Source organism: Abramis brama (assembly GCF_963993115.1).
Source record: "Abramis brama genome assembly, chromosome: 6".
In the NCBI taxonomy this organism is placed as follows: domain Eukaryota; kingdom Metazoa; phylum Chordata; class Actinopteri; order Cypriniformes; family Leuciscidae; genus Abramis; species Abramis brama.
The window spans coordinates 25,501,934-25,514,138 of record NC_139968.1 but is presented as its reverse complement, the minus strand read 5'-3'; the positions used below and the strand labels follow the sequence as shown (position 1 = coordinate 25,514,138).

At 35.6% G+C, this 12,205-nt stretch overlaps 1 protein-coding gene across 3 annotated transcripts in view; it reads right to left on the bottom strand.

The window, feature by feature from the left end:
- The window catches only part of zranb3 (zinc finger, RAN-binding domain containing 3), a 65,482-nt gene that overhangs the window by 46,507 nt on the left and 6,770 nt on the right, over positions 1–12,205 (bottom strand). The window contains exons 4-6 of one of the 3 annotated variants that reach the window (XM_084117986.1): positions 3,793–3,811; positions 3,531–3,709; positions 659–890 (exon numbers count right to left, since the gene is read on the bottom strand). In XM_084117986.1, the coding sequence (XP_083974112.1) occupies positions 659–890; positions 3,531–3,709; positions 3,793–3,811 (430 nt within the window). Of the gene's footprint in view, positions 1–658; positions 891–3,530; positions 3,745–3,792; positions 3,812–12,205 lie in introns of all 3 variants that reach the window. The other 2 variants (XM_084117987.1, XM_084117988.1) reach the window with 2 other exon arrangements.

The window sequence follows — 12,205 nt, the reverse complement described above, 5'->3', positions numbered from 1 at the left end:
TAAAATCACTTAAAATCCTCTCTTTTTTCCTCACATCATCCCTTGGTATTGATATTCCCCCTCAATAGAGGTCACTAGGTTAAATAAACACCCACGCCAGCGTAATATCGAAGCAAACAGAACAAGGTGGACAAAACCACATGAAATGGGATGTCACTGGTGCCAAATTACCGGGCTGTGTCGTATAAAAGGATAAACGTTGAAAACGATCTCTTGTTTGATTGATTCATTTAATTTCGCTGCGAGTGGCTCATTAGACCAGCGAGATAGTAACTGCGTGACAAATTCCAAGCTGTCACTTTACAAAAGAAATGGGAACGACTTCACATGTTTATTTCTAACGTAAACTCATGTGCCGAACAGGGAACTTCATTTAACAACCCGATCGTTTTATAGTGTGAAGTAGTACAACAGTAAAATAAATGATTTTAATAACTTAAGTGATAATATTCAGGGGGGGAAACTTATCAAAACTTTTAGTTTATGATATTATCGTACTTGCAATTTTGGGGGACATGAGCGATGACTGGAGGATGGGAAATATGTCAGCTAATGACAAGATCTCCTCCTGGTTTAGCTCAAACAAAACCGTGCTGCATATTACCAAATGGCTTAATAAATCAAAGCAAATGACAAACAGATTTGGAGGAAACCATACCTCCTCTGGTCTGCCCAGCGCCGGGGTGCCAGTTAGAAGGATGGCACGCTTGGCGTTCTGAATGATTGGCACCAGTATTTTACTACGAGCTGCGTTGCGAGATTTCAGGTAGTGGGATTCATCCACCAGGATGACGCCGAAACGTTGCTTGTTCAGGGCCTCCAGCAGGGGGCGTGCGTCTGTCGTGAGCAGCCCGTATCCCAGTATTGTCACTTTGCTAGTACTGATACTCCTGCAAAAAATAAAAAATAAAAATATTTCAAACGTGCAATTTATATTCACTTCCTCAATAACTGTACCTGGTCTTTTTGTGTAAGAGTCATCAATGCATGTAATGCTAAAAAACAAAATGGCAGGTCTCCATCTCTAAAACCCATCTCTTTTTGATAATGGTGACGGATGCAGGAAAAATAATATTAACCAATAATATCATGGTTAAATTTTCACAATTCAATCTGATTAAATCAAGTCCTACCCGGTTCCATTTTGAAAATGTCACATTACAAAAATTGCGTAGTGAATGTATGTCTGTTGTCTTTAAAGACTTTTATACACAATTTCACAAAATAAAGCTAGAGTTTTCAGCTAAGAGCAATTTACCAAACAATATCTAACTTTATTTACTGTAATGTTGAATAACTTTGTAAACATTTGTAGGATTTGTGTATGATTAAAACGTTTTTACGAAGAATACAGTAACAGACATTTTGAGGAAAAATTTGCGTGCTCCTAAAAACGAACGGGTAAAAATACCTCAAAATACCGTTGAGTTGGCCAAACGAGCTTTGGCAAAATAACTATAAACGAATCTGGTCAGTTGCACTTTGCATTACTTTTTGGCAGCGGCTATTTGCACTAAGTGAAAATAGCATATTTTCTTAGCGACGGATGCTATTTACACTTAGTTTAAATAGCAATAGATACTATACAGTAAGTGAAATTAGCAATATATTCTATTTACACTAGGTAAAAATAGCAGTATTTTATTTGCAATAAATGTAAATAGTACTTAGATGCTATTTATACTTATAAATAGTGGCAGATACTATTTGCACCTCAGTGTTGTTGTACATTAAACAGTATGCTATAATAATATAGAGTGTAAATGATTATATTTATTACAATTATTAAATGGATGCTGCCTTATTGGGACAATAAAGCATTCCCTACACCTACCCCTAACCAAAAAAAAAAAAAAAACGTTATTAATAAACTCACATTAGACACTATATTCACTTTTCGAATGTTTTCCTAAATTTTATTGAAAATAACTGCCTTTCCGATCTGATATTTGATGGGGAAAAGGAGTAGAGCAAGTTCGGCGAATTCGAAAACGGGTCGATTCGCCTCAAAAATTTCTTCCACGCGCCTTACCTACTATTGCTACTGGTGACAATCCCGCGTCTTGGGCAGAGTTAGTGTAAATAGCCTCTGCCAACTACTTTTTTGTCTAAAACAAAACCAATATTTGCTCACAACACACTAGCAAGTCGTAACTTACAAATCCGTCACAACAGAAACTGTGCACACGCAGACATATTTATAATAGTTGAAATTATTAGTGTTTTTATTGGAGCCACAAGGTCGTAAACGCATTTTACAATCTTTAGCCTCACGGTTTTCAGTTACAGACTGTGTAAAGACGCCCAGCCGTACACTAAGAGGAAATGATGTTTGTGCACTATGAGCCATTAGAGTTAAAATATCATTCACCATGCTGACAGGCCTTCATCAAGCTCGGAGGGAGATGTTGCCATGGAAATGACTTTACAGGTCGGCTCAACCTCGGGCCAGAATTCTCAGGGTAAACAGAGCAATTTGTGAGCCTCTTTTTAGAAGCGTCAATAACAGGCAAAAAGACAACATGACCCTCTGACTGCATGGGCTGTACAATCAATCCCAGCATCCTCTGTGGAAGGGAAGAGCAGCTCTCATAAGCTCTCTCTGTATCCTAAGATAGAGCTAAAGTATTCTTCACGGAAGATTCCAAGCCGTAAAAGGCGAGATAAGTTGGGATTTGTTTAATATCTCTCCGGGGATGTGATTTGATTTCATACGTCTGCGGTGTAATTTGTATTGCGGTGTAATTTTGTAGTCACTGAACAGATTTTACTTCTGTTCTGTATTTCTACAGGCTGAAAATCTGCAAGAATGGTGTTCATAACTTTCTAAAGCTACTCATAAAAATGTGTCACACAAAGAGGAGGGGAGAAAAGAAATCAAGAGATTTCTTACTAACTTTTCCGGAGGCTTCTTCAAAGTCAGACTCAGTCATAAATTTCATGAATCAATTTTGCCACTATGATTAAACTCACACACAGTCTGAAAGAATCAATCTTTCATTTTGAGCAAAAAAATCTCTCGGCCACCAGCGCAGACGTTCCCTAGTACGGTCCACTGGATCCCAATGAATTACGAACCGATGTGTCAGGGACTGCAAAACAAACTTAAACGATCGATCGCCCAAGATGCCCACTGGGTGTTTGAATGTAGCAAACATTTACAAGGCATTACATTTTCTCAACATTAACAACATTAAGATGTATATGTGACGTTTAATATTTAGATTATATGTTAATCTGCTGTTTTTAAGAAGATTATCAGATGTTTGGACAAAAATAAAACTTGTTTTCCGGATGGTGTGCACTTAGCAAATAGTTAAATATTAATTAATAAATACAAATAATAATTGAAAAAAAATTTACATTTAAAATCTCTTACATTAAATATTTAATTTTTACATTTTTAAATTGTTAAATTATATATTAAGTTCTAAATATAAATCACTTAAGATGTTAACACCAAGAATGAATTTCTCAATGGAGAAAATTCCTTTCCAACTGAACATCTACTGAACTTAAAGTTGGCGTACATTGTATCGGTCTTGCTCTCCACCAAGTTGATGTCTCTGGGGTCGAGTTCAGGGAGCCACTTCTCCAGCTCTTCAATCCAAGGGTATTTGAGAGATGAAGGTACCACGATCAGCAGAGGCCATTCCTGTTTGAAGATATACGCCACGGAAATGGCCTGGATCGTCTTTCCCAAACCCATCTGATGGCAAAAATGGTGAGTGGTCTCAGGAGTCTCTGGGAAAACGAATTGGATCAGAGTAGAGAAAAACAAATTGCTCTTACCTCATCTGCAATCATACACCTGGAAAAGAGAAATGAAAACTAATAAGGCATATCGAACTCACGCTTTCAGAGTTCAGTGACGTTGACCTACCCAGAATCCAGAACATCTTCAAGTCATTCTCTAAATAATTACCCTCTGTATCACGTTTTTAATTTCTTCCCTAAACCGATGTCCGGAGAGGCACGTATTGATCCAGGCAATATTGTGAAAGCTGAGCTTCCTAGCCAGTGCACATTGCTCAATATAATTTCCCGCACACCTGAACTCAACGACCAATTTCACACTGGCAGCCAGACAGCTTGGAAAAACTCAATCCCGAAGCAGAGCCGTGTGGAGCCCCATTGCAGCATACAGGGGTTTATTTAAAACAGCCATTCATTTTAGACCCCAATAAACAACTAATATAGGCCTTGAATCAATCAAGCTGCTCCTCTAAATTAAATTTAGCCAACATCCTGAGCTCAGCATGTTGTCGTTGAAGATATAAGCCGCTTGATTCCTAATCAAAGCAGCAACAAAAAGATCCATATTGTACACTTTCGTAGCCTTACGTTTTTCATTTAAAAATAGTCAACAAAAATGTGAAGAATGTGATCATTTTACACCCGCTCGATAACCCTTAGAATTAAACCGGCTGTTTTTGTTACTACACTACGAAATCAACCAGCCGACTTTATTGTATTACCTCAACATCATACTTTAAAATATTTGGAACAATTTCAATAAATATGAAATTAAATGTTCAAACATAACATTATTTGAAAATATTGAAGAGTAAATAGATAATAAGATTTATACAAAGTATAAAAACAATTAAAAATATGAAAATAGAATTAAAATAGAACTTTTTTTAAATCTTATTCGCTTTTAAATTAAATAATCACAATGCAATACTAAAGTGTTTATAATAAAGATAACAGGAAAAAGATTTGTAAAAAATATTTAAGTCTTATTCCTTATATATATATATATATATATATATATATATATATATATATATATATATATATATATATATATATATATATATATATATATATTTATATTATTACATCTCTGCATAGTACACTTGTTCAAAAGAAAACAACATAAAAGTGTTTTATGAACATCTTGTATATGATTTCATCTCTTGCCTGGTGTTTAGTGTATGATAAATCTGCTAAGATCTAAAACTTCCTCGAATGCCACCTGAAGATAGATGCAAATAAATATGGTAAAACAGCCCACAACATTTGTCTATATCCTGGTGATACCAGTAAGAAAGCAGAGCATCAAGACTTTTCTCATTTCCGTTCCTGAAATGTCACAGTGCTCCGCGAGTCGCCCGTATCCATTGTTCAAACAGCGGATCTACTCATTAGAGGGGAGATGTTTCCTCTTTTTCATCTCACTTTCTTTCTTTCTTTTTTTTAAGTAATGCCGAGAGACACTGATCTTCTGTGGATTCTTTCAGGGGAAAAAATTTAATTGCTCATGCGTCAGGCAATGTTCAAGGATTTACTGGGAAGAAGTGAAGCAGATACATGCAGGGCTACAAAATGAAAGAGCTTTGCATCTTTTTTTTGTTTTTTGTTTTGTTTTATTTACTCTTTTTGGTTTATTAATGTGGATTCCAGCAACGCCTCGGTTGGCGATGACGTACGGGATGGTCATTATAAACGCGCTCCCTTGACAGCAGCGCATTTAGCTAATGCTGATGCGAAATTTGCATACAGTGTACAAATACAGCGCATTTTCCAAACAATACATTACACAGAAGTCTAATGCAGCAAAATGTATTGTAACAATTTTAGAAACAAATCCATCTTAATTGATTCATTGATACAAACAAAAAGTATCAAGTATTAGTGTTTTTTTTTTGGACATCATAGTACATCATGTTGAAACTAAGTACTAGAATTGTTGTTCTATTATGAAAGCAACATGTAAATATTGTGACAATACCTTTTTGTATAATGAATTAATATAAATACTAATACTAATAATATGAATAATAATGTACACACACATAATATACTGTATATTTAAAAATAATAATAATAATAATATTATTATTATATATATATATATATATATATATATATATATATATATATATATATATATATATATATATATATATATAATAAATTTGAAAATGAACAAAAATGGCACATAGTGTCAATTCCTTTTTTTTAAATAAATGAATAAATAATAATAAATGAAATTATATATATATATATATATATATATATATATATATTATATAAAATATATATAATACATTTTTAAATATACTGAAAATAAACAAAAAGTACAATAGCATTAGTGTGTTTTTTGAAAATGATAGTCCAGAATCTCTATAGAATTTCTTTGTTTTTAAATAGTAAAACTCTTTAAATAGTAAAACTCTCAAAAAGTTTTGATTTATTTCCAGGGTCAAACCCCACTAAAACAGCATTATATATAAAGGTACCATAGTATTAATGTCACTGCATTTTGAAAGGGCACAGATACTATTACTAAAGGTAATAAGGCATAAAAGTAAGCTAATTTAACCTTATGATATTTTTTATCAGTATCGATAACAGAATAAAGTGACCTCTTGAAATGTCTAGGAGCGACAGAAGAGCAAATAAAGATAAAGAGGTGAGAGACAGAGAGATAGAGAGAGACAGCTATGATGGCCATTTCATCTTGTTTTCTCCTCCCTTACTGTGAAAGGATGATTAACAGCCTCTGTCCTGCCGGTGGGGTTTTATTTTTTCTTGCCTTCAAATTGTTGGAGCACTTGCTAGCGCTGTGTAATGCGCTCTCACACGCCTCGAGTGGCTCTCAGGTGTGTGTGTGTGCGCCGTTTCACACATTAATCACTGTTCTTTAAATAACGGCGCTTGCAACCGATGCACCGCTGTGTCCTGAAGGATGGCCCCGTCTGATTTGCCTGTCAACAACACCGTGAACTTAATTCGAGCATGTTTTTAAATGTTACTGCTTCAGCTTGTGAAGTTTCCTAATTCACAATCGTGAAAATATATCAAAGCTAACCAACATTTGTGACTGAAAAGTCACAAATCCAACTAGTCAAATATTAAAATGTATATTCAGCACATCCTTAATACCTTCTCAAGGCATTTTAAAACTACAGTCCATACACACCTGCTGTTTTTTTGCCCGAGTCATTGCCCCTGACATGAAGGCCACCGATAGAACTAGTAAAGACAACTTAATTTGCACTAATTCGCTTTGTTATTCCACTTTCATTACAAGCCTAATATTGAATAATCTCTTAATCTCCCTCCATGCCTTCATTTGCACTTCTGATGCAATTATAAGCGGCCATACAGTATCACTTCTTTGCAAGCCTTCATCTCAGATCAATATCTATTGATCGTCTCGGCCACGGCGCTCGATACAGAGACAGATATAGCTTGGCTCCTGTGTGGCACATGGTGGCTGATGGTGTAGCGCTTTGATTGGTGGTTCAGAGTTCAGGGCTCATTAAACCGCAGTAATTGTGTCAGCACGGCGTATGCTAATCCGCCCTCGCATAGCATTTCATCATCCAATATGATGAATTAACATGTAGTCGTAGTCCATACGCTGGTGCATTAGAGCTTTATTAGCATCTTTGACGTGGTGTGAGGGTGTTGCGCGTTAGCACGCCGTTGATAAAAGTGGGTTTCTAGCTCTTGTGACGCACAGAGAACAAAATTAGCATAATGCTAATCTGTGGAGAAAAATCTTAAAATAAACAACATTAATACATGCTGTACCAGTATAACCAGTCTAGATGACTTCTACCACTGTAGAAATGCTTTGTTTTTACTTTTATGAACACCTTAACTTTACTACAGTAAAACCGTGGTAAGACTTAGCATTAGCCCCCACTGTAAACAAACTACATTTAATTTAAAGGGTTAGTTCACCCAAAAATTGTAATTATCCAATAATTAAACTCAAGCCATCCTAGGTGTATATGGCTTTCTCTGTTCAGTCAAACACAATCAGAGTTATATTTAAAAAATGTGAGAGAATGGTATCTTAGATTTTGAAGCCCAAAAAGCACATCCATCCATAATAAAAGTAATACATACGGCTCCAGGGGTTAATAAAGGCCTTCTAAAGCGAAGTGATGGGTTTTTGTAAGAAAAATATCCATAATTATAACTTTATAAATCACTAATCACTAGCTTCTCGTAACGTCTGTCCGCATGTTCGCGAGAGAGTCAAGTTCCGGCCTATGACGTAGGATGTAGGAGTAGAGTAAGCTTAGTTGAGAGTAGACGCCTCTCGCGGTTCAAACAAGAGCTGGGCAACAAACTCAAGCTCCTCCGACATTTCTCTTTAAAAATGGTCGTTTTAGACTTCTAATTTGTGACCGGTGTTGCTCTATCCTCTGCGCTTCCTCGTTCGTCAATACGTCATACGTCGGGTCAGAGGTCACTCTTCCCCCGGAACTAGACTTGCATACGGCCGTTACCGGAAAGCCAGTGAATATAGTTTATAAAATTATAATTATGGATATTTTTCTTATAAAAAGGCATCACTTCGCTTTAGAAAGCCTTTATTAACCCACTGGAGCCGTATGGATTATTTTTATGATTGATGGATGTGCTTTTTTGGGCTTTTGGATACCATTCACTCCCATTATAAAGCTTGGAAGAGTCAGGATATTTTTTAATATAACTCTGATTGTTTTTGGCTGAAAAAAGAAAGTCATATACACCTATGATGGCTTAAGGGTTAGTAAATTATAGATAATATTTTGGTGAACCAACCCTTTAACTTTTTTTTATTTCTGAAGAAAAAGATGCAAAAACCACGCTAACACGTTTCTATGCGGTTGCAAAGGTTTTTTGAACGGTTGCTAGGGTGTTTTGGGTGGTTGCTAGGTGCTTGTTTTGATCAAAAGAGCTCACTCCTAAGTCTTTATATTATTCTGATCTTTTGTGTCTATTTTACCAGACGAAAATCTTAGTGTAATCTCTTAGAAAAGCAATGAGAAATGAGACAAAAAGCAGTTTGAATGAGATCCCAAATTAATTCACTATATGATTTTACAGTAGTAACAATAACCGACTATGGCGTTTTAGAGTACACTGTGGTTACCACAGTAATTTTTCATAATCTATAGCCTTAGATCTAATACTTCAAGTAATGGCTGCCGTTCTCCTTTTGTGCTTTCAAGATATGAAAGCAACCACGGATATCTATCTTCTCGACTGGTAACAAGCCGCTGATGAAATCTTGCTATAAACAGCACAGCGCAGCTTAAAACACTGCATCATCTGAGCAAGTATCGTGTCTCAGTGTGTGGTTTGGCTGTGCTGTAACAAAAAAAGAAGCAATTCTGTTTCAGGGGGATTATTGAATTGCAGAGAGAGAGGTGGGAGATAAAGAGAGAGAAAAAACGGAAATCAATGGTTTAGAAAACACAGAGTGGTTGTATTCTATTACATGAGGGGCACATCTACTCCAACCGCAAGGTAAAGATTCACACGATTAAACGAAACAGACTCTCCAAACACGTAAACAAACACAAACACCGCTAAATACTTCCACTTCCTGCCTCAGTTCTCAGTGGCCGCAACTGTACGCCACCAAGCAGCCGCGGCGCTACCATTGGGCCCACCCATTTTCTACTATGGTTTTGTACGTTTCTTCATTCAGATCTATTTGCGATCCATTCCATTCTAAACAAACAACGCAGTTTACATGCTTCTCCTTGTTACATTATTCATTAAGATAATAATTAATAAATGCACGTATAATTATCAGTGAACTTGATAAATGTTGCAGATATGTTTTACATGCATGCACAAACAAATGCCTTTCAACTTATGTGTGCAAAATTCAGAATAAAATGAATGTGCAGCAATTTGTACAAATAGAGAGTCTGTAGGCCTACTGTGCTGTTGCCATTAAATAAGCGCATTTAGTTTCATATTTGTTAAAATATTATAATGTTATTTTTTCATCTATGTTGATTATGAAAAGTGAACCGCACGAGTAAGATAGGATGAGCAATATCGAGAGACATGGAGCGGGTCGGACATGATTTTGACCACTTAATTAAGTTTTGTTTTGCAGAAAGACTTTTTTTAAAGTGAATTTCGTTTTGTATAAATTGTATCTTAATTTTAATATTTTTTTTATCAACCAATTGCCTGGATTTAATAAATAAAAATATAGCAGACAACACAATCATAGAGGCGCCCACTTGCATTGCTCATGAACAGGAGCGCATCTCATCCTAACTCGAAACTCAGCATATGCCTCACAGACATGAAATATATCTTAAGAAAGCTTGAAATGTCTTTTTAACAATTTAAAACGAAAAGAAATAGGCTACTCTCTGGTTATGTAATCCATGATGTGCATTTCTCTCTATAGGCGCGTTCACTATACGGAGATGGCGATCGTCAACTTCATCTTTACAGCTGTTGTTGCTGTTAATAAACTAAAAATAATAGGCCTATAATTGTATTAAACAATAAATTAAATGAAATTGTAATTGTATTAAAAAAGCAACAAAAAATTCCTGTTTAATTTTTTTTTAACCTATGCTAATTACGCATTAAATTCAGGTATTGAGTCGCTGTCCTCAGTGCCGCAGAAAAGCGCTGAAACGGAGATGAAGGGGAACCCGTTTTTTTTTTTTTTTTTGCCTTATTTTAACTGGCCCATCCAGTTTTCTGGGGGCCCACCTACAATCAAAATCCTGGCGCCGCTTGTGCCACCAAGTACAAAAAATCTGTAGTCTCGCGACTGAAGACAACCAAAGGTTTTATTTAAATACTTTCCTAATCAAAGTGACATGTCTCATGTCTGACACTGAAAACAACCAATTTTACTTCAGAATTTCTGAATGAAATATGGATATTCCAATAATCATGTGTGAAGGAGGATAACACCATGATGTAACATTTAACTTCAACATTAGCAGAAAAAAAAAAAAAAAAAAAACGAGGTATGATCTGATATTAAACTAATAAAAATGCTCAAAAAGAGGTCTAGTTCCGGCGGAAGAGTGACCTCTGACCCCAAGCAACTAGACGACCGTTGCGGAAGCCAGTGATTATAGTTTTTAAAGTTATAAATATGGATATTTTTCTTACAAAAACATTGCTTCGCTTCAGAAGGACTTTATTATACATCGAATTACTCTGTTGAAGATTACTCTGTACTCAATTCATTACTTTCTTAGAGTAACTTACCAACACTGCTGGTTACTTTAGGTATTTTTATCGTAATCTATTGCCATTGTTCAAATACTTCAAGACAAGGCAGTTAAAAGTGACACTTCATTCGGATAAACAACCTGACACTAAAAACAACATGGGAAAACGGTTTGTTTAGACACAATTTGTATGCATTGCAAACCAATTTTGCAACCAACTTTACTTCTGAAATTCTGAATTAAACTAGGACATTCCAATAATTGGTGGGGAAGAAGATAACGAGGTATGATCTGACATTAAACTTCGACATTAGTGAGAAACGAATAAATAGAATGCTCAAAAAGAATGTGCCAACGTTAAGTCAACGTTAAATAAACCCTTGGAGCAAATATCAATTAACTGTTTCAGCGTCGGCGCTGCTCTCAAATTATCCACGTTAATGAGATTTTCTTTTAAGTCAGTCAAGTCTAATATGAAAAGTAAACAGTAACTAACCACCTTCATTTCCCACGGCAAAAAACATTAAATGAAAAGTGGCTAGTCATTGGAGATGACACACAGCCGTGTGGACGCCTGTCCTGATTCATTAGACTGTAGGTGGAGAGTCTCTGTACGGATAAAGTAATTACAGTTGAGGATTTCTGGGGTTATTGGCTGGAGTGGAGATTACATATTTAATTAGAGAGCAATTATCTGGGGCCATAATACGCATACTAACTGATTAGCGGGATCAAAGCGCTACACAAGGGAAAATTAATCGCTAAATTAGATTCAAGAACAAAAAACAAAGGACGAACCACACGCCCGTTCGGATAAAGTGATAGCTTCATAGAGGTGACTGATGTTGGCTTCATGGCTTGATGTCGTAACTTCTAAGCTGCTTCTGTTATTAATAATGTCTAGATCCAACAGAGAACACAGGACACTGAACAGAGACATCCAAATGAATGAATATTAAATCTTTTGAATCCTATTGAATCTTAACTTAAAGTGCCTCTGAGTGGAAAGTTAGAATGATATATACTACCGTAAAGTTTGGGGTCAGTAAGATATTATTTTATGGAAAGAAATTAATATTTGATTTATTGTTTATTCATACTTTTGAACTTTCTATTTATCAAAGAATCCTGAAAAAATATTTCCACAAATATATTAAGCAGCACAACTGTTATAAGAAAAGAAATGTGACACTGAAGACTGGAGTAATGATGCAGAAAATTCAGCTTTGCATCACAGGAATAAATTACAT